Source organism: Desmodus rotundus, chromosome 1, assembly GCF_022682495.2.
Source record: "Desmodus rotundus isolate HL8 chromosome 1, HLdesRot8A.1, whole genome shotgun sequence".
NCBI lineage: Eukaryota > Metazoa > Chordata > Mammalia > Chiroptera > Phyllostomidae > Desmodus > Desmodus rotundus.
This window is the reverse complement of record NC_071387.1, coordinates 35509955-35537426: the sequence shown is the minus strand read 5'-3', so window position 1 is coordinate 35537426 and position 27472 is coordinate 35509955. Positions and strand designations below refer to the sequence as shown.

Sequence of the window (27472 nt, the reverse complement as noted above, 5' to 3'; positions counted from 1 at the left end):
AGCTGAGAACAAAAGGCTGGCGTGATCCTGGACATCTTCATCCTGGCACTGTAGCTGGCCTGCTGGCAGAGACGTTTCCTGAGCCAGAAGTGCGTGTGGGTACCAGTGGGAAAAGGCTTTTCAGTTTGCCAGATAAAACTGGCAAAATGGTCAGTGTCAAAGCTGGAAGATGGGTACCTGAGAGCTTATTACTCTCTTCTCTCTCCTGAATATTGCCATAATATAAAGTTTTTAAAAGGTTGTATGAGCAGAAGCGAGGTGCACACTGCATCCTAAAAAGCACCCCAGGCACCACAATGGGAGACAAGTCCATAGTGATAGCTGAGCCTAGATCAGGGTTAAAAGGGATGAAGACTCGAAAGCGCTCAAGTCTATAACTTATTGAAGTAACACCTGTGCAGGTGCTTTGAACTGTAAATCTCTGCATACCCATGAGAGGCTTGTCCTCAGTTATTAATACAAACATTATGTCCTCAGAAATGAGGCCATTTTTAATCTTTTGTGTAATTAATGAGTTGAATTTCCTTCCCACCTCAGGGCCCACCGAAGTAATTCCTTCTCCACGTAACCTCCCTTTGACCTTCTTCATTTAAGATATGCTGGTTTTCTCCCCTCTCTGTCCCTCATCCCCAGACACTGAAAGATGCTAGTGACAATGCACGCAAGGACTTCCACCGTGAGGCCGAGCTGCTGACCAACCTCCAGCATGAACACATTGTCAAGTTCTACGGCGTCTGCGTGGAGGGTGACCCGCTCATCATGGTCTTCGAGTACATGAAGCACGGGGACCTCAACAAGTTCCTCAGGTGCAGTGTGGTGGGGAAGGGATGAGGCAGGAGGTGGGCTCAAGGTGGGAGCAGGCAGTCATGGTTCAGCCAGCCTGAGTAGAGCCTCCTAAGTCCTGTCTGGCCCTAACATGCTGTTTTCTTTCAAAGAAAGCTGCCCTTCAGCTTTGAAAGATGAGTAAACGTGCTGCCTGTGATTTCCTGGTAGATGATGTAATTTAAAAGTAGGAACGATGTTAGGGGCAGGTGATTAATTTGCACCTGCCTTTGCTGGCCTCAGTTTCCTTTCATATAAAGGGGGTATGACACTATCCACATAATGGGCTAGTGCCAGGACTATTGTGATGGGAGGTAATCAACAAATGTCCCCACACCCTTCTTCTCTGCTGCATTTTCCTGGGACATTTAGTATACCTTCTGTGTTATGGTAACACCCACACCTCTGTTCTCTTCTGTTTTTTGTGGGTGCTGAAGAGGGCTTTCCACCGAAATTGGTGCTGGTAGCTTCATGCAGCCACGGGAAGATTCAGAAACTGTGTAGTCTAAGGAATAAGTCGATTGCTGAGAGAGCAGTGGGAGGGGAGACTGTACTGCTGTGTTTGCAAAGTTATCACGTGGCCATCTGGATCCCTTTCACCATCTCTAGTCTCATGGATACATGTGCACTTAGTTCTCCTTTGCCGGGATGGGCCCCATTTCTCTGCTTTGCCTCTGGCTGAGCGGATGACGAAATGCCAGGTGAGATTAGGAATATGGAGCCAATTCATGGTGTTCAGAGACAGTCATCCTAATCATGTATTATCTAAGGGCAGCAAAGTTTTCCTGGTATGGGGATAGGAGAGTGGCTGATGGTGGCTTTTGCATACTGTCTTGTCGGACCTAATGTGAAAGGAGAAAAAGGGGCTGAATTTGGTTGAGGTCTAGCTGCTCATACGAGAAACATTTTTTCTTTGTTCCCATGCTCTGGGCTACTTTAATTAAAAATGGTGCTTTCCCCAATCTGGAGCATAATAAATCCACATCTTCTCACCTGAATACAGTTAAATGGTTCTGTGAACTCGAACTGTGCACACACGTGTAGCACACACGTGTGTGTGTTGATCCTTTCATTTTTGGCTCTATAACATCTACCTAGCTCTCCTTCCTGCCCTCCAGAGGGAGCCCACACCAAGTTCTCACTTGGCATCTTACGCAGGGCCTGAAGCTATTGGAAACCTCCTCTGCTCAGTTTCAGAACCTGCTGAACTCTGGGTACCAGAGGTTTTCCATGCCAAGACTCAGGTTCTTAGGTGTGACACTGTGCTGTGAACAGTCCATCCAAAGGGAACCCAGCCCTTAAACCGCCATGAATGCGTTCCCACGTGTCATCGGCACTGCCCTATGAAGACAGATGCCCGCAGTTATCTCCCACCCTTTTTATTCCTCCAAAGTGCATCCACTGAGTACCAACATGATCAGGCCCTATGCTAGGCTGGCTGGGAAATGAGGAGTAACACAAACACCGTGCTTTCAAGGAGATCAGAGTTTCTCCTCTAATCTTTCCAAAATTCCTGTCTAATGAGGAGAACATAAACAAGACTTTTTTCAAGCAATAAGAATCACTATTTATTAAGCCTTTCTAAGCATTTTAAGTGTTGTAATTTGCATAAACTTTATAAACCATTATTACCATCATTCTCATTTTACAGTTGAAGAAACTGAGTCACAGAGCTAGTGAGTGACAGGGCTTGGATTCAAATCCAAAGCCTCTGGCTGCAAAACCCATGGCTTTTCACCACCACCATCCTTCCCCTTGAGGTGGCCGCCAAAAACTCAGAAGGAAAGTACTGTGCTATGGAATTTCAGAGCCAGAACAGTGTGGCTAAGGGCCTACCATAACCCACGCAGGGAGAGAACAAGCCAAGGAAGGGTGAGCAGCTTCCCTGGTCAGAAGACCGCTGAACTTTCCTGCTCTCTATGCCAGGGTGCTGATGGGGCTTTTTCACTCTTGAAGCATGTTCTCCTGGAAGAGATGAGATGTGTTTTTCTCCAAGAGCTGCAGGGCACTCTGGGGAGTGAAACAGAGGGCTGTTGTGTTAACTTTATTTATACTATTCTTAAGAACTTGCTTAGAAAACTTACCTGCCCTTTATTTACAGCAGGACTTTCTGTTCAAGGGAAGCGAGCAGGCGCCTGCCCCATCCCTCACATGGTCATGCAGAGTACAGAAGGCTTTGGAGGGCTGCCAGCTTTCTGGAGCCTTTGAGTGCGAGGCCAGAGGATGGGGTTTTGTGCAGAGGTGGCCTTTTGCACTGACCTCTAACTTTTCCTTTTCCCCGGAGTTTTTGCAAGGGACAGATTCTTAGAGGAGTCTAAGCTGTGGCTAATCAACAACTTATTTCACTCTGCACTAAATCTATGATTTCATCCCAGCCTTGATTCTCTGGGTATTTCAGGATTTCCCATAGTTTATGTGCTCCCCTAGGTCCTTCTCCTGGTACTGAGGTCACATAAGGTCTCCTGTGATGAGTGAAAACGTTCTCACTTTCCCTGCCTCTTAAGTGCTGGGGAGGGTTGGGCTTGAACAAACTTTAGTGAGGGGGTAGGGGCCAGCCCTGTGGAAGCCCTAAGAATGAGGTCACAGGCCTATTACAAAAAAGAAATACCCAAAGGAGTGGTTGTGTTCTCACATCACCTCTCCATTTACTTTTTAAGGAAGCTCTTTGGTCCTGGCCAGGTAGCTCAGCTGGTTAGAGCATTGTCCTGAAACACCAAAGCTGCGAGTTTTATCCCCAGTCAGGGCACACGTAAGAATCAAGCAGTGAATTCCTAAATAAGTGCAACAACAAATGAATGTCTCTTTCTCTCTCTTCTCCGGCTTCCTCTCTCTCTCTCTAAAACCAGTAAGTAAAAATCTTTGAAAAATCTTTTTTAAAGAGGATATTTTTTTGCACAGTCTTTCTCTCTGCCTTTTAAAAAATATGTTTTATTTATTTTTTTAGAGAGAGGTGAAGGGAGGGAGAAAGAGAGGGAAACATTGATGGGAGAGAGAAACTTAGATCGCTTGCCTCTTGCATGCCCCCAAATAGGGACCCAGCTGGCAACTCAGGCGTGTGCCCTGACCGAGAATGAGAATAGAGCTGGCAACCTTTTGCTTTGTGGGACAAGGCCTAACTCACTGAGCCACACCAGTCAGGGCATTCTCTCTGACTTTTTAAAAAAAATTCATTAAATGTCATCGGGTGACATTGGTTAATAAAATTATATAGGTTTCAAGTGTATAATTTGATAATACATCATTTGTATATTTACCACTCAACATCAAATCTTCCATCACTATATATTTGAACCCCTTCAGGGGTGTCAAACTCATTTTCACTAGGGGCCACATCAACCTCACGGTTGCCTTCAAAGGGCCGAATGTAATTTTAGGACTGTATAAATGTAACTACGCCTTAACTAGAGGCAAGGAACTTGGCGCTGCCACCAGGTAGAAACGAGGTGCCAGGCAGGATAAAACAAGGAGGAGGGCCGGATTCGGCCCGAAGGCCTTGTGTTTGCCACCTGTGCTTTACATAAAAGTTAAAGGAGGTAAAAACATTTAAAAAAGAGAAGACACTAGCTACACAATTTGGACGTGAACTCACAGCCTAAATAGGGATAATTTGTGACAACAAAAACATAAAAGGGGAGGGGCAAAGGTATCTCTGGCTTTTTGATGAAAGGCCACAAAATACCATAAAGCAGAGTTTCGATGGCCCCTCACCTCAGTGTGCTGAGGAAGGTGCAGTCAGTATCTCCACTTTACAGATGAGGAACCAGGTCCAGAGAGGTTCTGTAGCTCCTCTGAGATCAAAGCTAGTGTGTCAGGACAGGATTCAAATTCAGTTCTGGTACCCAAGAGCCTTGCCCACTGCACAGGAAGACTCTGCTCCAGCAAGAGATGTTGAGCTGCAGATATCCCGGAGGCATGTCCCTCTGTGATGCTCCCCGGTGTGACAAGAGGAGGTCGGGGGTATGGTTTGAGTGGAGGTGAAATGAATGTGTTAGAATTTGCCTTGTGCAAAAACAGGAAGCTCCTCCCGAGGAACTGCTCAATCAGATAGTTAGAGATAGAGGGGACTTAAATGATCACAGCATGATATCCTCTTGTGTTTCTGACACATGGGGAAATCACACACTGATTTCCCCATGGGGGAAAAGTTAAAAGGGAGTCTGGAAAAGTTAAAAGGCCCCCCCAGATCATGGCGATGGACACTCCAGCGACTGGAAAACTCCCCACATCCTTGCCCTGTGCTTGTTCTCTGAGAATAAAAGAACGACAGAGCAGATGACAGCATGTTTTGGAAATCAAGGAAAGGGGGAATCATTGTGGGCTAGAGCCGTGATGGACGGGGTAAATACCTGCGCTTGGGCTAACTCATCCCTTGTGAGGGTGGGGCTGAAGGGCAACACTACTAGGTCGGGGTGGTTGGAGAATTCTGCTCTCACATTTTCAAATACGCAGCTCTAGAACCTTGGAGGCATAGTCACCACTTTAAAATTCATTTAAAATCCTCTGAATTTATGTCAAATGCCTGGAAAGAGATGTCCTTAGCCCTGACTTTGAGAGGGAGAAGCCCTTTGCCCCTGCTTTTTACTTCTTGCCCCACAGCGCCACCTCTGGCCTCCAGGAGCAGTGACCAACCTTGGCTCACCCTTCAGCATTGGAGTGGGGTTGCAGGTCCTGACTGCATAACCTAAGACTGGGACCCTCCCCTCCCTGGAGTGCCTATCAGTGTTACAAGGCCTTACATGAGTGATTTTCAACCAGTGTGCCGCAAAAAATTTTAAAACAAGCAATGCCTGACTATTTAATCAGAGGCACTGACCTCTTTTCCCCTAGATTGTTGAATAAAAAAATGACAACAGCCAAGCAAATACCCATCTGGTGTGAATAAATCAAGATTATACCTAATTTTGGTCAGGTTTACCAAAAATATAATATATATTTTGGTGTGCTGCAGGATTTTAGTAATTAGTTTATGTGTGCCATGAAATGAGAAAGTTTGAAAATCACTGCCTTAAATCATTCCACAGTTGGGAAAAGCCTGGGGTGTAAGATAGGAGAAAGAGAAGATATAAAATATCGTAATCTAATTCCCCAAGAGTGTAAAGAATAAAAGTTCCCCAGGAAAAGAATAAATGTGTTGTGATTCAAGGAGCTCTCCTACGTGGTGGCCAGTGAGAGATTTGAGATGGGTGGGGGAGGGGTGGGCACAAGGCGATGGTATTTTTCACAGGAAATGAATGCCCAGGCTGAATGCCCTGGGACTCTGCAGAAATGGGTTTTCGGGAGATAGGGGAGTTTGGAAACCACAGAGCAGGTGGAATCGGGGAGACTGGAGATGCCAGCTCCCGCCCTGGTGGGGCACTCTGGAGGGGTCAGCCTGGGTGGCAGGTGCTCAGCTGCAGCATGTGGCTGGGAGGAGTGGGAGGGGTGGGACTCGATGACCCATTGCTCTAGGAGAGCTGAACTCTCTCCTTACTTTGGGTTTGTTTTCTGTTTTTTGTGTTTTTGTTTTGCTTCAGCCACTGACTGCTCTTCAGGGTCAGGGGCTCTGGCCAGTGCCTGACCCCAGCATACTTCTGGAGCCCCTAAAACATGAACCTGTCTGTATGTTGGGGGTGGGGGCACCGTTCAGGCCCACATGGAATTGTAGACTCTCTGGGAATTGAAGCCTGGGTGCTGTTGAAGTGTAACTGTGGGTGAAGTGTCTTTTTCTCCTCTTCATGCTAAGTCGGACAGCATCGTTTAGCACCAGCAGCTGACGGGGGGCCGGGAGGACAAAGGGCCCCTCCAGGTAAAGCACTCCAGCTCCAGCAACTCCTTCCATGTCCCCCACAGGGCACACGGACCTGACGCCGTGCTGATGGCCGAAGGCAACCCGCCGACGGAGCTGACGCAGTCACAGATGCTACACATAGCCCAGCAAATCGCAGCGGGCATGGTCTACCTGGCGTCCCAACACTTCGTGCACCGAGACCTGGCCACCCGGAACTGCCTGGTCGGCGAGAACCTCCTGGTGAAAATCGGGGACTTTGGCATGTCCCGGGACGTGTACAGCACTGACTACTACAGGGTGAGTTGCTACGCCCACTGGGGGACCCCAGGGCCCTGTTTCCCTGGGAGTCCCTGCTTGCATTAGTTTGCTAGTGCTGCCATAACAAACTACCACGGACTAAGTGGCCCAAACAACAGAATTTTATGTCCAAGATTAAGGTGACTGCGGGGTTGGTTTATTCTAAGTCTTTCCCCTTGACTTGCAGGCAGCTCCTTCTCCCTGTGTCCTCACATGGATTTTCCTCTGTGCGTGCAGGACCCTAGTGACTCTCTGTGTGTCTAATTTCCTCTTCATATGAGAACACCAGTCAGACTGCAGTACATCCCACTCTAATGGCCTCATTTTAACTTAATCCCCTCTTTAAGGCCCAGTCTCCAAGTACAGCCGCATTCTGAGGAACTGGGAGTTAAGGCCCCAACACATGCATCTGGGGAGAGCACAGGTCAGTCCACAACTTTCCGTGGTCTGCCAGAGTGGTATGTGATGTCTTCATGAGGAAAGTTCTCAGCCTGAGAATTTTGCCAGGGAAACCTGAGCAAATTCCAGGGGGGAATTCCTGGAGGGCGTGAAGTTAAAGGATTTTAAGGTTTGCACTTGTTCTGTGAAATTATGTCTGGAGCCTTTATTTGAGGTCTGGCCTCAGGTGAACTTCTCACATAAATAATAGTACACCAGGCCTTGGAAGTTCCCACACAGAGCCATCTTAGTTGAAAGTGGATTAGCAGGTGGCCTTGGCGAAATGTGAGAAGTTCCCTCCTGCCTGTTTCTGAAGAGCTGCACCTAGCTCACCTGGGGTTCCACCACTGAATGCAGGAAGGGATAGAGTTATAGACAACAATTCAAATCCACTGATTACCAGGAATTGGCCCCTTTGGCATGTTGTATTTGTTAAGTGAGATCTTGGGACTTGGGTATGAGACAGAAGGGACACCTCTGGAAACCTTGAAGTCATGTTATTGAAAGCGAAGTTTCGTGTGGTGGCTACAACCTCAAACCCTCGACTTGGCTTTCTTGTTTTTCTGGAATTTCAAGGGAAAACGAAGAGAATAGGAAGGGAAAGGAATAAATGCGCCATATGTATGTAGCCTAAGGGGATAAAACATACAACTTGACTAACTTTCATAACAAGGTAGGACTGGTGGCGAAAGTGCCTCTCCTCGCCTTTGCTAACCCCTTTGTGATTTATTTCTGAGGAGGAGTCTTCTCGGTCTTTGTCCTGCAGTCCTCACTGCCGCCTCACTCGCCTTCAATGACTCTGCACGGCAGCTGAGCCAACTTTGATACGATTAGTCTAAGACAGTGATTTTTCAACCGGTGTGCCATAAAAAATTCTAAAACATGAATACCTGACTATTTAGTCAGAGGCACCGACTTCCTTAGATTGGCACATAAAAAATGACAACAGTCAGCACAGCAATAGCCATCCGGTGTGAATGAATCAAAATTATACATATTTTTTGTCAGGTTGATAAAAAATATAATTTGTGGTGTGCTGCAGAATTTTAGTAATTAGTTTACGTGTGCCATGAGATGCAAAAGATGGAAAATTTCTGGTCTAACAGAATGAATCCATTGCCTTGCTATATGTTCTTCTGTAGAATATTTTGTGGGTTTTTTTCTTTGTCACCTTCATAAACATTGCCCACGTTTCATATATCAAAAAGGAATGGAGACCAAATTGAAAAAGATTCTCTTTGGTTTATTTGTAGAAAACATGAACATAGTCTCAACTTCAAGCATCCAACATAGAGCTTCAAAGCACCTGTCCTTAGTCATCTAGGGATGACTACTTTGTTCTAGTTATCTAAGGTGGATGGTCCGTTATTATCAATGGATGCATCTCCTCTGTTAGCTCTGCTTCCTTGGTGGGAGGTGGGGATGGGGGAGTCTCTTTGTCTCAGGAGAAAAAGAAACACATGGTACTTTCCCAGGGGAAAGATTTGCTGATCTTGATGAGCATCTAATGGAGAAACATGTGGTCTAAGTAACAGCTTTCTCTTTAGTAGTAAGTTAACCAAGGTCGCAGAGTGCATGGCGCAAAATAAGTGCCCAATAAATGTTTTCAACCGTATCATTAAGCAAATCAATAAAGTTATGCTTTATTTCCAAAGCTAGGACTGAGCAAGGTAGAACCCAATGTCCTCTTCTACAATCTCTAAAAGAATAATTCAAAGGAAAAAAAGACTGAAACTCTCAACAGTGTGAAAGTAATCACTCAGTTAAAACATTGGCAAAGGATTTAAGTAGAGATGTCTCCAAAGAAAATATACAAATGGCCAATAAGCACATGAAATGATGCTCAATATCATTAGTCATTAGGGAAATGCAAATCAAAACCACAGTGAGATACCACTTTGTACCCACTGGGATGGCTGTAAGAAAAAGGCAGACAAAAATAAGTGTTACTGGGGATGTGGAGAAATTGGAACCATCCGAAACTGCTGGTGCGAATGTAAAATGGTGCAGCTGCTTTGGAAAACGGTTTGGCAGTTCCTCGAAATGTTCAGCAATGTATAACCCAGCAATTCCACTCCGAGGCATATACCCAAGAGAATTGAAATCGTATGTTCACACAAAAACTTGCACAAAGATGAAATAGCAGCGTTATTCATGATAGCTATAAAGTGAAAATAGTATGTGTCGATCAACTGATGAATAAATGAAAATATCATAATTTATGCAGTAGAATATTAATTATTAATTAAAAGGAGTAAGTACTGATTCATGCTGTAACATGGATGAACCTTGAAAACATTATAGGAAGTGAAAGAAGCCAGACACAAAAGGTCGCATATTATATGATTCCATCTATGTAAAATATCCAGAAAAGGCAAATCCATAGAGAGAAAAAGTAGATCAGTAGCTGCCAGGGGCTGGGAGTAATGGAGAATGAGTGTGGCGGCTACTAGATATGGAGTTTCTTTCGGGGGTGATGAAAATGTTCTAGAGTTGTGTAGCAGTCATTTGGTATATTTACAAATACACTGAAAACCATTGAATGTGTATGTTAAAAGAGTAAATATTATGGTATATAAATTATATGTTTCAAAAATCTGAAAAAGACAATTCTAGCAAAATAACGACAGTAGACATAAGAGATTAGTCCTGCTTGTTTACATATTATGAAGACATCTTGCCATTTACCTTATTTTATTATATGTTACAAAGAAACATATAATAAAGAACCCCCCCCCCCCATTTAGATGCCATATTCCTGACGTACTTCCTTCTGATTGACTGGAGAAAAGAATGATTCCCTGTTCCTTATTTGTTGAATGTTCTTGGAGCTATCCCAGTCGTTAAGATGCCACATTTATTCTACCTCCCCTGCCCCCGCCCCACACCATGGTCACTGGTCAGTGCAGCTGCAGGGTTCGTAGTGTGCCCTTGGTTGGTTGTTGTTCCCACTGAGGAGGAGGAAAAAGAACCAGACTTACACTGGCCTCTGGTATAGGTGGGAAAAGCGGGTGAGGGAATGTAAGACCTGGCAGTGTGATAATAGTCAGGAAAACCAAGAAATCAATGACTTTCACTTTGCCTTCTCTAAAATTTCAAAATGATGTTTCACCTTTTGGTTCCATGAGAGTATTTATCATTATGGAACTCCTCTGCAGAATATTTTTTGCTTATTAAAATGTCAAAAGCATATCAGTAGGGTCCATGCTGTTGAATTTGTGAGACAGACAAGCAGAAGCTGTTCCTCTGTGTGTGCCGGTGAACTCCAGAACATCTTACAGCGGTGATTCCCAGAACACTCCTGGCTATCATGTCAATGATCTGTTGTACCTGTTGTACCATCTATACGCTTGGTGTTAAACCCTCCCCCTCATGGTGCCTCTTCGTCTTCTCTGTCACAGCAGCTGGGAGATGTGTTCACTTTACAGTTTGGGTTTCTCATTTGCAGGCACCTTTTCTTCCTTATTCTCCTCTGATCTTGAGAAGCGTGCACCCTCCATGACAGGATGCCATAGATGATGTGACTTGTCATCACCTGCCTTAAATATCGTTTCTGCCATAGTAATGAGGGAGGATTTTTGTGTTAAGCAAGGCTATCTTATCTAGAAGGACAGTGATTGGACCTGGAGTCCATTTTATTGAGAAGTAACACATCCCTTATTTTTAAGCAAGAACCAGTCCCACTGGCAGCCCAAACTTTCTGCTTGTAGTGACTTATGTGCAGCCATGTGGGGTGACCACAGCTCTGTGCCGACTGGGGGCAGGAGTGGCGGTGGCAGATGTTTCTCCATCGGTGGCGGGGAGCGGGGTGGGGAGGGAGTGGGGAGGGAGTGGAGCTGGAAGCACCAGGAAACGGCTGCCTTGAGGCTTCCACCCTGTTGCAGCTGAACTAATTATATCTTCCCAATGAAGTAGGAAATCGGAACACTACATTTGCATTGAAACCAGCCTGATATGGTGGGTCCAAAATTACTCTAGCAGTTATGTTCTCTGAATTGTTTTAATTAGCAGCTCTGCAGTACTTGTCTTCTATTTTGCTTTTATTCCCTCCCACCATTGGCAAAGCCCGACATTTAGGAAACATCTGAACCAGATTTCTGTCACACTCTGCCTATCACAGACCTAGGATCTCACTCTGCGTGGTCATTACTGTGCCACAGTGGATCCACTGGGATTTTTCTAATGTGCACTTTGGTAGTTTTCACCATTGGGATCTAGCGTGTGCTTAAAACGAATGTGACTTGTTGGCGAATAGAGGGCCCTAAACCTCTGAGACCCTAGCTTTTGTGTCTTGTTCTCCTTTGGGCTTTAGTGTTATGTTGAAGTGGTAAGAAATTCTATTCTTTAATTCATCTTCCACTTACGAGGGAAAGAAAAGGAAGTAGAATAGGCAGATCGATTTAGGGTGAACAATTAGCAAAGTAAATGAATATAACTTAACTAAACAAGGCCATGGTCAGAATCCTAAAATGTTAAAATAATATTAGCAACAAAGTCCAAAGTTCATCTTTAGGTGCTCAATCCCAGGTTGTTAACTACAGAGAGAAAAGATGGGTTGAACTAAAATCAGCTGACAGAACCAAAAGTAAAAAGAACTGATCTGAACTTCAGAACCTTTCCCTGCCCACACTGGAGTGAGCGGGTGGCGAACTAGAAAATCAAGTCCTGAACCCAGAGGGGAAGGCTTAGATATTTTAAGAACTGGACAAACACATAAGAAATGATCAAGGGTTAACTTTCATGCCTCAGTCTTTGAAAAGAATGTATTTATTTTTAAGGAATATTTTCATGTAGTGTGAACATTTCTAGATTAGATGGGTAGGTAGTCAGATTAAATAGACAGACAGGTAGATAGATAGATAGATAGGCAGACAGGTATTGACACATTCCACAAATGTTTTCAGTGTGTGGTTGTATAAATTGCCAATGTCATTTCCTCTGTAAGGAGTACCATTGCACCTCCCTGGTGAATGACTGCTAATTCTTAAGAGGCAATTCTAGCTTCAGCTGCTCCCTGACTTCCTCCAAGCAGAGTAAGTGCTCATGATTCTGGGGTCTCTGGATACTTCCTATAAATCAGCATTACAGCATAGAGCACGTTGCATCATGGAAATTTGTTCATATATGTGTCTCCCACTAATATGAGGGCGGAGAGAAGAGAAGGCATACATCTTTGTATCCTCACAGGCTGGCTATTCCAGGTGGTCAATCAGTGACTATTGAACAGGATGTGCATCAGGAAAAGCTGGTACGGGTGAGTCTTTTTAGCCCTGTAGATTATTTAAATTGGGAAGACACTCAGGTTACAGGTGTGCCCGGCTCTGAGACTAGGAGCACTGACTTCAGGAAGTAAAGTTAGGGATATAGGGATGTCCTTATCTCAGACAATTACTTTTCAATGGTGAGCTCAAAGCTAAAACTTATGTGCATTTATACTATAGTAGAAAAACTTCCCTCAGTATACTCTGCCTAGAACCTTTAAAAACCAAGCACAGTGTTCAACTTAAGAGGCAACACCATCCCTTCCCAAAAGGGGAATGTCCTCTATGTCATCAACTCTCTTTGCTTGTATCATTTCCTTATTTTCCCCCTTAATGCACAATACTTACACAATGACTCTTAACTTTCACATGAGCAATTATAGAGCTTTCTGTTTGCAGTCATTTGATTAAACTGGTCTCAGAAACATAGGAGGTTATTATGTTATGAAATCATCTTTAATTTATGTCCTGTACAACACTTGGAGAGAGCACAGCTTAGAGGAACCTGTCTGCCGGAAAGAAATCAGAACATTGAGTTCAGACTAATTCTGTATTAAACTAGATTTGCATAAATTGTTTCAAGATTCTAAGTTGGCTTAGTTAGCATTCAAGTATTTCTAAGAACCCTTTACATGTGCTTTTGGGAGTTGCAACAGTGCGGGTGATTGTCCTTTCATTCACTCACTCATTCATTTATTCAGCACACATTTATGAAACAGCTCCTAAGTGCTAGATGCTGCACTAGATACTAAAGCAATCCAGATAAAAAAGACACATGGGCTATGACTTGAAGGAGTTTTCAGACATGTGATAATGTGATAAATACAGTGATAGAGATAAATACTGACAACTCTGAAGAGGAAGTCATCAGCCTACTTTGGTAAACGAGAGTAGGGTTCACAGAGAGAAGACATTTGAACTGGTATTTAAGATACAGATCCTAAATTGTTCTATTGGCAAGAAGGCTCCAGGCCAGGAAGGAAGAGAGACATTCTTGGCATAGGAGGTAGCATATGAAGAGAGACGGCAGTGTAAACATCACAGGGTGTGCGGCCAGGGAGTGGGTGCGCCTTTGCATACATCTAAGGTAACAAAATAGGCTCTTTAGGCTATTATCAGATTTCACTAGTGCCTGTTTGTCATGACAAAGACTTTGGACTCGGTCCTTTGGGCAGTGGGAAGCCACTGAGTGTTTTTATGCCAGAAAGTGACATGTCAGATTGCATTATGTCAGCTTATGAAAGTAGATTCAGCCAAAAGATTCTCAGATCCCCCTTCCTGTGCGTATTTGATTGGCCTAGAGCAGTGTCTCTTCAGACTTGAGCTGTGAGTGGGTATTCACCAACAAAAGAGATCTGTGATCACTAAGTAAACACCAATTTCCTTGCTGCAGAACTCCTCAGAGTCTTTATTTCCTTGCTGTGTGGACTTTCAAGAAGGGCTGTAGAAAGTGGCTGAGGCCAACAAAAAAGATTTTGCCTGGTGAACCTTTGCCCAGGTCCCTGGTCCTATCCATTTCCCAACCAGAGAAGACTGTTAGCAGGAGATGGAATAAATCCCTTATGTTTTTTTCAGTCTTCCCAGTCCTTTATTCCTGAAGTCAATAGCCCATCCACTTTGTACGTAGAAGTGCTTCATGCAGAAATTAAGTACATGTTTAAGTGCACTGGAAAGGAAGGTAGGACATAGACCATTGGCTTGGAGGGGCCAGAAGGATTCTGATTTCTTAAAGTACTGAGACATATTTTCAGCATGGACTTTCTCCCTTTTCTACCCCATTTTTTACAGCAGTCAGGCCTCAGCTTTTCATACTGGTGACATTTCATACTTTTGCATTACTCAGACCAGAGCCCCTTAAAAAAGTAAGGTGGCAACAAAGGGTTAGCTGAGGTATAGGGGAAAGAGCATCAGACTGGGGTCCTAGAGGCAAAGGTTCAAACTTTGATTTGCCTGTTCTAATCATATGGTCTGATCAGTTAGGAATGCATTTAACCAAAGATAGAAATACACTACTAGTGGTGGCCTAAGAAGATAGGGAGTTGATTTCATTCTTGTGACAAGAAGTTCACAGGCTGGCAGGTTTTGATTGGTGCAGAGGCTTCCCAATGTGAGAGCTATGGCTTGGCACTTTACATTTTCTCGGGTTTTTCCTCATGGCTACAAGATGGCTGCAGCAACTCCAAGCATATTAAAACTGCAATTGGAGGAGGAAGGAGGCAAGGCAGCCACAGGGAGCATGTAGTTTCTCCCTGCACATCTTCTTCTCATCAGGAAGTAAATTTTTCTCAGAATGTCTTCTCTGCAAAAACTCCTCTGTGAACCTCACTGGTCACAGGTGGGTCAAGACTAAGGACTGAACTCACTTGCACAGATCAATGGCTTGTTACCAAAGACCTAGACAAACTAGGATTCTGCCATGGGGATGGGGAGATAGAAAGTGAAAGCAAATGGCTTTAAGGAGAGAAAATTATGCTATATTCACCTTGTGTACCATCATAGCCTCTGTTTCCTTATTTACAATGAGCTCCTCCCTTTAAAGTTTGTTGAAGACGATAAATTAAAGTGGGACATAGTCATTGGTTTTTGATCCTCTGTATGCAATGCTTCTTTTTTCTCAGACATCTTTGAAATGATCTCTTTATTACTGACCTTGAGCAATTTGATTATATATGATTTGGTATACATTCATTCCTATTTCTTGTGCTTGGATTTCTTAGATTTGTGGGTTTATAAGTTGTCATCAGTTTGAATTTTTTTGATCATTGTTGTTCATCTATTTCTTCTGTTCCCCCTACCTGCCCACTAGGGACTCCAATTCCACTTATGTTAAGCCTTTTAAAGCTATCTCATGACTCACTGAGCTCTTCTAATGATGTTGGATTCTCTTCCCTTTGTGTTTCACTTTGGATAGTTTCTACCACTCGGTCTTCAACTTCCTTTATCCTTTCCTCTGCAATGTGTAGTATTTTTATTATGTGTATCCAGTGTATTTTCATCTTATACATTGTCATTTTCATTTCTAGAAGTTCAACATAGAACTTTTTAAAATTATCAATGCCTCTAGTTATCTTTTTAAGCATGTGGGATGCATAAATAATAAATATCTCAATATATTTGTCGGGATCAGTTTCCTGGATTGATATTTCTCATGGATTGATCATATTTTCCTATTGCTTGGTATGCCTGGTAATTTTACATTAGATTCTAGACATTGTGAATTTTATCTTGTTGGATGCTGGATATTTTTGCATTCCCATACATATTTTTGAGCTTTGCTCTGGAGTGTGGTTATATTGCCTTGAAACAGCTTGGTCCTTTGGTGTGTTGCTATTAAGCTTAGCAGTACCTGACCAGTGGTTACTTTAGAGCTAATGATTCCCCAGTACTGAGGCATAATCTACTGGGCACTCAATTCCCCCCTGAATCATGAGGTTTTCACTCTGCTTCATGGGAATCCACACTGCCCTGGTTCTGTGTGAGCACTGGGCACTATTTTCACTGATCCTTTGGATAGTTCTTCCCCATACACTGATACTGTCCTCACAGGCATGCACTGCTCAATACTCATCTGCATGCACAACGGGCACCCTCTGTAGGTGTTCAGAGTTCTATCTGTGTGCAGCTGTCTCTTCTCTGGCATCCTGTCCTTTTCACTCCAGCCACCTGTGTCTCACCAGACTCTCAACTCCATCTTCTCAACTTAGGCAGCATGCTCGTCTCCACCTGGGTTCCCCTCTCTGTCTCTTGCAGTGAAGTAAGCTTGTTGAACATGGGACTCACTACAATTATTTCCATCTATTGGGGATCATTGTCCTTCATTGCCTGTTACCTAATGTCTTGGAATAAATGTTGTAAATATATTCAAGCCATATTTTTGGTTGTTTCAGATGAGAAGACAAATCTCTTATCTCTTTCCTGTTACTCCACCTCACCTAGAAGTAGAAGGCAGTTGCCATCTCTCTCATTGTGATGAACATGTCATTTCAAAAATCTGTGAACCGCTGATAAACCGCAGTAAAGAAAACAAGTTTTCCCATCTCCTTAGAACAGCTACTCCCTGTGATGGCTTCCCCCCCCCCTTTTTAATTAAGTAACTTACATTTACATAATACTTCTTCTACATTTATAGTTTTCCTGCCTACACAAGATTATTACTTAAGTAGGAGAGTAGATTTTCTCCATCTCCAGTGAATATTGAGCAAGAAGAAATTATCTTAGCTTTCCTGTTACCTCTGAGAGATTCCCCCGCCTCCGAATGCGAATTGGTTCGAGATGGCTTTGGGAAAAGATGTGTGGACAGAATATTAATAATGCTCCACACTTTTTACATTTACCCCACAGTCTTTGTCCTTTGGCCGGGAACAGAATACCTTGGATGGATAAATGACTGGATTAATTCAAGATGGTGTCATGTTTCATATATAATTCTTAGCCACGCCTCTTCAATATGTACTGAGTGAGACATGTTCTGTTCCCAAAGAAAACCACAAATCTCCTGGGGAGAAGAAACAAATGAATCACTCTGATACTAGGCAGTGTAATACATGTTGCAAAGTGTAGAAATACATTGATTTTTTACTGGAATGTGAGATGAAATCTGGAAAATTCTTTGGAAGAAACAAGATTTGACTTGGGTCTTAAAGGCAGCAAAGCAGATGGGGTATTGTTGAACTGTTGCAAATGACTGAAGTTATAAACAAGAGTGATTACAAGTGCCTTTTGGGCAGAATGGGTATCTTCTAATTTTGACCTCCCTAATGCCTCACAAGGCTAGGCACTTCCAGGTTCTTACTGGTTATGATAACTGCCTAAAAGAAGGTTCCAAGAAAGGTGATTTGATATTCTTCTTGGAAGTCCACGAAAGTAAAGATGCCTTCCATAGTAGTGGATCTCCCGAATGAAGATCACTCCTAAGTCCGAGCATGACTTGACTCAATCTCTCAACTCCCCATAAAACTTCTGTCCTCAGGTAGTTATTTCCTATGGCTGTTTGGTCTATTTGTCCAGATATTAAAAACTATAAAACTCCAAGGCATTCACTTTGTGTTGCATACAGATATTGAATGGCAACATTGTATACCTGAAACATGCAATGTTATATAGCAATTTTACCTCCATTAAAAAAAGAAAACTCCAAGAGATTGTTAAAACAACCTAATCTAACACTGGATGCATATCAAGACATTAAAAACACAGGACTGATCCTTCTGTGAAGCTGCAGCAGCTTCTCTGGGTGAGCATTCCACCAGTAGTCATGAGAATCTAGTACAGGCATTCAACCCGGGGAGTTCTACTTACCAGATAAAAGCAAGTCCTACAGGAGGCGCCACTAAGAAAATTTTCAAACACAAACTTGCCTGTAATATCTGACTGTGAAACAGCTTCTCAAGTTCTTTTTCTCATGCTAATAGGTGCATAGCAGTGTTATTTCACTTGGCACTAGAGCACCTCCCACTATTACACCCCCAAGCACAACTGCACATCTGAATAGCTCAGAATGCTTTCTTCACAGTCTTGATTACTGAACCTCACCTTAGAGATACTGATTCAGCATCTCTGGGGGATGAGAATGGGAATTTATATGTATATTTTTTCTCAAAGCATCTTATTTTATTTATCTAATTTCTTTTTTAAATTATTTTATTGTTGTTCAATTACAGTTGTCTGCATTTTCCCCCTCCTCTCTCCCAGACCCCAGCCAAACCCACCTCCCTCCCTTGCTTCCACCCTCCCCCTTGGTTTTGTCCATGTGTCCTTTATAGTAGTTCCTGAAAAACACTTCCCATTTTTAACGAGCTTCTTAGGTGAGTCTGATGTGCAGTCAAGTTTAAGAATCATATTGGCCCTGCTCAGCAGCATTTACAAAAAGTAGCTATGGACATACTGCAGTCTCATCCATGCTAAGATTCAAATGGTAACATTATAAAATATCTTACTTAGCAAGCTGCAAAAATGGGCTAGATGCTATTAAATTTTTTCTCAAGCTTGACCCATTATTTGCCTGATGGTATTATAGTAATTAATGGATTTCTAGGACTTCCAATGGGAAAGCTTTGAATTTTAATCACTATTACATTCCCCTTGCCATCAGAACCTAGATTCATTGAACCATGGCATTTCTGAATCAGTGAAGGGAATATTCTTGAGGATCTCCCCTCTCTCCTAGGTGGTAAACTTGGCTCATTCCCTAGTTAAGCTTTATCAAAGATACCATGGGGCTAGAGAGAGAGAGAGAGAGAAAGCAGCAGGTTCAAATTGATGTGACCTGTTCCTGGACAAGCCAACATCTGAGGAGCCAGGGCTCCCCAGCCACTCCAGCAGTCTCAGCAGACCCCTGCTGGCCTTCTCTGTCACTGCACGGTTGTCTCTCTGTGTGGGTGACTGGTGGGGGCCCAGCGCAGGAAAAGCTAGAAAAGGCTTGTGAGGAGTCAAACAGATTGTCAAGGTATCCTTGTGGGTGTCTATACCGAAGTGTCACAGTATGAAGGCATTTTATTAGCAGCTATTTTAGAATCCTAACACTGAAACGGAACAGTTTCTTCCCTACATGGCGTTTCCAGGCTGGCTTCCTCCCTCACAGCCCTACGACAGCATCAGCCACCTCCTGGGGGTGTGGAGAACATGACGCTGGGTTCCTCTTACAGCAGAGCCTGGCTCTGTGGCCCACGCCCTCAGCCCTGGAGATAATTTGGTTCATTCACATGTTGCTGATGACGGGGATACGGCAGCGGAGGCTGAGGAGGATTCGAGGCTCCCGCCCCGCCTTTGCACACAGTACCAAAAGCTTCCTGGGGTTTGCAAGTGTTTTAAACAGATTAATGCCCAGTTTTAAGGGCATGGGGGGACATTTAGTCTGAGGTGAAACTGCAGAGTGAGTTAAATCAGTATCAGCATGTTTTCTTGTAGCTACCACAGGTGCTTGAATTCTTCAAAGCTCTTTGAGGGCAAGTCATGAATTTCTTCTGGAAAACTCATTAGGCTTCATTGTAGGAAACAATTGTGACCTTAAAAGACTCCTGTTCATGTCTTAGAGCGGGGGTGTCAAACTCATTTTCACTGGGGGCCACATCAGCCTTGTAGTTGCCTTCAAACGGCTGGATGTAGTTTTAGGACTGTATAAATGTAACTTCTCCTTAACAGTTAAGCAAGAGCTCAGCATTGCCGCCGGGTAGAAACAAGGCGCTGGGCCAAATAAAACAAGGTGGAGGGCCAGATTCAGCCCACAGGCCCTGTGTTTGCCACCTGTGACTTAGAGAGTTGATGTTAGGTCTTGTCAGGAACACTAACATTTATTGGCCTCTGTTCATATCTTGGCTTGATGTTTAACCTTCTCAACCATATTTAACAATATAGAGATGAGAATAATTTTCAGATACCATAGCTTATCCAGGTGGCAGAGCTAGCATCTGAACCTCTGTTCTCGAACACCATGCTCTTCCCAGACTGAACTCCCCTGGTGCCCTCCCTCAGCACAAACCCTGCTCCTCCAGTTTTCTCCTTGGAAAGTGGAGAAGAGTTGCCTAGTGGATTCTCAGAGCTCTGCCCCTAGTGGCCTTAACATGTATTGTGCAGGACAAAGTCCTACAACTTTATTGGCTGAAGGAGGAAAAGGAATACTTTAAATTTCAGAACCATAACTTTTTCGTTCGGGAAGGGGCTTCCGAAATAGCCAGTCTAAGCTTCTTAAGGACGAAATCTGGATTCTTTCCAGATTCCAAATCTGGCTAATATGCTGAGGAACATGGCACCAGCAGACAGCTGACCTGGGTCTGTCCTCTCCTGCAATGTGTGTGCACTGTGTAGCTTTGAACTCACCTAACTTCTCCAAACCTTACTTTCCATCTTGTAAAATGGTGAGTGAGCCTGTTCTGCCAGCTCCTCAGTGCTGTCAGGAAGCCACCATGGAGAGTGTGAAGTATATATGTCTGTTAGTTGTTATTGTTGTTATCGGTGAACAGGGGCAGAACAGAATCCCATGGCACATGCTGGGCCCTGCCTTCCATGTTGGAAGGAATGCTTTCTTGGATAAACATCCCTGAAGCTGGGATGGGTTCCTAGGACTGCGAGCGCTGTCTCAGATCTTTATAGACTAGTCCCTGGGTGTTGCCTTCAGGGCACATACATTGGCCATCACACTTTCCATATCTTCCTATATCTCCTGAATTTATGATATACCGCCCATGAGTGTTTTACAGCCCCTCTTCATACACCGGTTGTCAACCCTGCTAGACTGGAGTGACGTTTATGAAGTCTTTGAGAAGGCCAAAGGACTCCCCTAATCTTTACTGCTGATCTGGACTCTGTGTGTCTGCTATGCACTTAAAGGCAACTTTAACTGTCACCACAGAAAGCGTATTTTAATATTCTGTGTGTGTGATATGCTTTGTTTGTCTGTTGGTGGTTGGACCAGAGCTATCACTTGCTTACCTTTTGTAAGCCCTTATGAGTCATAACTACCTGCCTGGGCATGAAACACATATCACAGAGGGAAAATGTCATGGCATCGACTACACACCCTGTGGCACCAGCTCTGCTTGGAGAGCACGGAGGCAGCTCTGCCCTTCAGCAGGCTGAGGAAGCCCGGGAACGCTTTCCCCAAGTAAGGCTTTAAATGCACAAAATAAAATGCAAAGAGTTACAAAAGAGTACCGCTACACTGAAGTACAGTTATAACATGTTACATAGGTAATATAATAACACATGTGGTTTTCTTAAAACATTAAATAATGATATCTGGTGGAAGATCAAATAACCATTGTCACTTCAAAGCAGCGAACATAAATGATGTTTTGAGATAGCTGCAACAATAATGTGATATGAAAACAGCTGATTTCTACAGGCAACAACTTCATATATTCTTCTGATACTACTGTGGGCTTGTTGCCTACATTAATAATTAAAGTAAATATTAACTTTCTGTTTGAGATTAGTGAAAATTAGATGCAAACCAAATTTATAGAACTCTGTGAATTCTATCTATGAATCTGTGGGGGTCTGTGCATTACAGGGAAATAGCTCCTACTTTAGAGCATTGCAGAATAGTGCAGAAATGCACATTAATCGGGTATCATACAGTCTGCTGGCTGAGAGCATCTGAAGCATGGAGATGGAGGTGGGGATATCATAGAGAGATCTCTGGAGCCAGATTTGCTGGGTTTAAATTCCAGCTCTACCTCTTACCTAACTACATGGCCTTGAACAAGTTGCTTATCCTCTCAACACCCAATTTCTTTAACTGTTAAAGGGCTACAACCATAACACTTTCTCAAACTGCAATTGCAGGGATTAAATGCACTTTAAACAGTGCATACCTCAGAGTGGGCACTTTATGTGTCAGCTATTGTTATTATAATTATATAATAATTATAACAAAGAGAACATTTAATGAAAATATCTCAGGTAAATAGCGTTAGAGTGAATCAGCCCTGGGCAGGGCAGTGGTAAGCTGGGCATGCACATAGCAGTATTTAACTAGCTGTGAGTTCAACCTACATTTCTCTACATCTCAAGGATATCATGGGGAACTTTTCAAGACTCTTGATGAAATCAATACACTTCATGCCCATGGCAATCTCCCATCTGCTCTCCTGCAAGTTCACCTAACAGGAACTGGGTAATCATTTGCTATGACTTAATCTTGATAAATCCATACTTGCTCCTGGTCATCACTGCTTCCTTTTCCAAGTGCTTTCAAACCGTTTTTAACTGTTAACATTTTCTCTGGCACAAAGGTCATGTTCAGTTACCTGTTATTTCTGGAGTTCTGTTTCATCACTCTGTTTTGAAGATCATATCAACCTTTTCCCATCTCCATTCATCATCTTTGTTCTTCCTTTTCCCTACTTTCTGCAGTATGCATGAATACCAAGCTTAATATTCTCAAAAGGAACAGGCTGGGACATCATTTAATAATGCCTGGAGACACGCATTCTTTTAAAAACAACTTTGAGCTGTCTATCTCATCTCCTTTGGATTTGAAATTCCTCTTGGCCATATTTGTCCCATCTTTTCCAGATTTAATATCAATTCTCCTGATGGAACAGAGAGAATCAAAATAGGAACTGCACAGTTAATTCCCACAACAAATACTTTTGAGCACCTTATGTGTACTAGGAGACAAAAATGAGCAGAAAATAGACTTATCTTAGCTTAGTGGAGCTAAGGGTCCAACTGTAGAGCCCGGCATTAGCAAAATAATACCAATATAAGTAAATAAGAACTGTGATAAGTATCATGAAGCAGATGTCCTAAGGGCTATAAGAACCCGTAACAAGGGAATGTGACCTGATATAAGAGCTCCTGGAAGACTGAAGTAGGAATCTTTGAGCGAGCCTTGCAGATTGAGTTAACTAGACCAAAAGAAGAGAAAAGCACACTCCAGGCAGAAGAAATAACAGGGTAGAAAGCCCTGTGAAAAGGAGCAGAGCATGGCGAAGGAGATAAAAGATGGCCAGTATGCTGAGCACAGAGCATGAAGTGCCAAATTATGTTGGAAAAACAGAAAGAGACTAAGTAACATAGGACCTTGTCAGATGTGCTAAAGATTTTTAATTATCATGAAGCAATGGGATGCTGCTAAGAGTTTTAAGTAAGGTGTGGGATGGTGCAACTCTGGAGAGACGGAGCAGCTGTGAGCAGATGGGTTAAGGGCTTTTGCAGAAGCTTAGGACAGAGACAATGATATGGTGCCCAAGGGTATGCCAGTGGAGACAAAGTCAAGTAAAGAGAATTATGAACTATTTAGGAGGCAAATTGCAGGACCCTGTGAGCATGGAAAATGCAAAGCAGAGGAAGAAGTCAAGGATATGAAATAGTTTTCTGACCTGCATGATTGGACAGACAATTATATCATTCACTCTCTTAGTTTCCCAATGAGCTAGGGAGAGACCAAGAATTCAGTTTGGTATGTGTTGTGTTTGAGGTAATTTTAAGTCATCTATATTTCAAGGATGTCTCTAAAATGCAAGAGAGCACTCAGAGGAGGGTGATCAAGAAGTCTGGGACCATGCTATAGGAGGGATGGGTGAGGGAACTAGGGGCATTGGGATGAGAGAAAGGAGGACCTAGATGTGAACAAATGAGCTGTCTCCTGCCATGCAGATGAGGACACTGGTGCCAAGGCCAGAAGTGGGACTGTTGGGGAGAAGTTCCATGCACCGGATTTGGCACCTAATCCGTATAACCAGGAGCCGCCTAAGAGTGAGAGCTGTGGCGTGGCTGCCTGGCCAAGAGAGGAATCCCTGGTCACTGGAGGGCAGTGTCCAAGCACAGGCTGTCTCTCTTCCAGGACACCATGGAATGGCTCAGTGTTTTGTAAACTGTGGAACCAAGTAGTGTTGTGAAGAGGCCTCAGTAATTGATGTTATAAACAGCTCGTTTAAATGTCATCTGCATATGTGTTTAACCATTAATATAACTACTAAGTGCATTGTAATCATTAATAAAAACTAGTGGAAACCCACATGCTAAGATGGGTTGTATATAAGATTTTAATTCCTTGGGCAATAGAGAAACTTTAATGTGTTTTTGTGGTTTGATTTATGATACATAAATGTTACCAATTTGAAGCTTTAGAAATAAATTCATACTAACATGATGCATTTTTATTTGATTTAGTTTGGGGGATTTTATTTTCAGATTATATATGCTGTAGATGATTTACAAAAGCCTTTGTAACTCAAAGATTCCAGGAATTTTATTCCAACAATTAAAATCAGCTACCATATTCTCATTTCTGTAAATTATTTTAACCCAAACATAAAAGATCTGACTAGGTGTAGGTCCTCCGTGCACAGGGAGAGATTACAAAACTCTCTGTTTTCAGAATCAAATATGGCTCTAACTCACCCTGTGCTCTCCAGTAAGCCCTTGTCTACAATTCTCCTCGCTTCTTTCCCAGTTGCCAAACTTCATCAGGGCTTTCCAACGCATTGATTATATGTGCATGGACCATTCTAAAAAGTCTGAAGCTCAGTATCTCATTATACTTCAGGCATAATTATTTAAATAGCATAAGGACAATGCCCAATAGTTTCTCCACATCACAGAGAAGATAATGCCCAAATGGTCATGGCTTTGAAGCACAACTAACTGTGAATAATGAAGTGGCAGTTGTTAAGAGAAAAAAGGGAAATGGTAAGCAGATCAGGGAAACCCAGAGAATGTTTGATTCAACTTTTTACCAGATGACTGCTTCACTATTCTCCAAGCTCTCAGAAAATCTCACCAACTTTGCAGGAGAGAGAACATTCACCCAAGGAGAGACACAGTTGGCCATAACAGTGTCGCCTAGTTGATCATTCAGTGCAGGAATACCTACTGTGTCCTCAAATACTCCCACTGAACTGAATGAGAAATGAATAGGACCATGGTGGTCTATGTCAGCCCTTGCTTAGCATTCCAGGTTCCTCATTCCCAAAAATATATACCTCAAAACCCTTTCAAATAAGAAACAAGGTTTGCTTGCTAACAAATGCAGTATTCTTGTTGATAAGGTCAACTGCCTGTGGTCACATGAAGCCAAAGTGTCCTAAGTAATGATTTCTGTAAATTAGATGACACTGATGTGATCTGCTTGTCATCTGGGCAAACCAGAACCTCCTTGGGCCTCAGTGTGTAGGTATCAATTGTGAAATGGGACAGTATTTGGTTCAGATGACTTTTAAAGTCCTTTCAGCTTTAAAACTCTTTGGTCAATTCCCAGTTTCATTGAAATAAATAAAAATACTTTCTGCACAGAGAAGACTTAAGGACCAATCTTAAAGAATTTACAAATTTGACCAAGAAAAAAACAAACACCCTCACAAATAAACAAAAACCACAAAGCCACAGCCATGTTCTTCTGTAGAAGGTGAAGTTTTGCGTAGTGTTATTTTAAAAACTGTGTCTCTTTGTTCCCTGGCCATCAGCCAACTCCCACAAATCATTCAGAATTTTCACCTGATGCATGTATATCCTGGCATTACAGATCATTTTCTTCTACTTTTTCTCTCTTAAACGAATATCCCTGTATCAGTCAAAACAGCATATTTATTAGCTTTATGCCGACTTTCTTTGTCAGCATGGTTTCTTTGTCATGGGTGTATGTGTGTGTGAAATACATAAAATGGCAAAGGAATGCAAGGATATATGAAACGTGATAACATCTTCATGCCTATCTGCTATCTGCTATCATATTATAGATCAATATTACCTGTGCATAGACAAGGGCTCTCCTCACGACAAATATCTTAGCATGATAAGGAGGCAAAAGAACCAATATAAACACAACCATGAAATGGCCTTCATTACACAGTACAGCCAAGGCGACGCCTTGTGCTACTTGGCACTATTCAAGTAAGTTAAACATTGTCAACAGTTGTCCATGTCCTTCTTAAATATCTGTGTTATAGAAGGTAATCTAGAGCTTCATAAGCTTAAAGGACTTGCCTAACATGGAGCAAGATAGCCTAGGAGTTTACTTTTTTTAAGGCACAAACATGGAGGACTCCAATCTTATCCCTCTCCATACCTCACTTAGAAGAGAACCAGCCTTTATTTCTTCTGCATGGAGACTCAGCAGGATGGAGGATAGGATATTTTGCTAGGAAGTTTCTAGTTCAGAATAGTAGTTTTTCTTCATATATCAACCTAGTTCAGTTTTTATCTTTCCTCAGTCCCCGCCTGCTGTAGGTCAGCCAAGAACTTCCTGGTGTAGGTAATATCTCCTCTTTCCATGTCCCTGTTGTCTTCAGCTTTCCCTAAGCAGGCTTGAGGAACTCACCCACTGGCAGTTTAAGAGTTAAGAGCAAGCAGGCTTGGACATCCCCTGGGTGTGGCATGTTTCCAGGAAAGAAAGCTACAAGTGAAAAGAACAGTGTGGGAAAGAAATGTCCACTTGAATGAGATCAGGATGTTCTGAGCTTTGTCCTGGTGCCACCAGCCAGGGGCTGCAATTTGGCAGTGCCAGGAGGCACTCGGTGCCCCAGGCAGCTCTGGGTGCACCTTGGAAGGTGGCACCCTCAGGAAGAGACATGAGTGGTGCAGGCAAAGAAAGGCCACCCACGGGGAGTTCTCAGAGGAAGGAAGGTTCCTTTGAGGAGTGGTCAGCAAGACACTCTTACCCTGGGACTCATGAGAAGTGGAGTTCTTTTTCTTCTTTCCCAAAATGCAAATAGCCTTTGTCCTTGGAATTAGGAAGATGTGTTGCTAGGCAATCACTTCTAAACAAGCACTCCCCCTGCCCCTTTTTCCTGACCCTTGGAACAATGGAGACTTTTCAGCAAATGGAACCAAGATGGAGAAAAAGACATGGCAAAACCAAAAATGGAACCAGAGATTATGGAAGGTCTGGCTCATAGAGTATGGGAAGAAACATGTAATATTAATAAGCTGTGTTCCAGGCAGACCAAAGGGGCTTTATTTCTGACTGTCACATCGGCACTGTCATCACATGCCCAGAGGTACAGGCAATCCTGCAGCCACTGTCCTGTGCTGATCCCACTTGTAATCATTCGGGTGACTTGGGACATGACGTTATTACCAGTTAATTAGGAGCTCTTGAGTTTCAGCCTCTCTATCAGTGAAACAGTGTTTGGAATTACACTTTTCAAAATACTCTTTTTAATAAATCCCATACTTTATTAGATCCTCTCAGGGTCTTGAAAAAACATAGTTGGCACACTGAAATTGAGTAATAGGAGTGTAGGTAGTTTGTAGGGAAACCACAAAAAATAGTGTAGGACCTTGTCATTTCTTGGTCTGAGGTGACAGGGGAGAGAATGGTTACCTGGAAAGTCGCCTGAGCAAGAGCTATGACTTTTAGTAGAAGGATGCAGCCAGCCAATGATAACTCTAATACATCCTGTCCTCTGAACCTAGTGGGAAGTTGGAGGGGAAGACCACTGAA

General features: G+C 43.1%; 1 protein-coding gene across 3 annotated transcripts in view; it reads left to right on the top strand.

Moving 5' to 3' along the window:
* Positions 1-27472, top strand: part of NTRK2 (neurotrophic receptor tyrosine kinase 2) — a 319382-nt gene that overhangs the window by 250119 nt on the left and 41791 nt on the right. For all 3 annotated transcript variants that reach the window (XM_053923455.2, XM_053923458.2, XM_053923456.2), the window contains exons 16-17: positions 634-806; positions 6652-6886. In XM_053923455.2, the coding sequence (XP_053779430.1) occupies positions 634-806; positions 6652-6886 (408 nt within the window). The remainder of the gene's footprint in view (positions 1-633; positions 807-6651; positions 6887-27472) is intronic.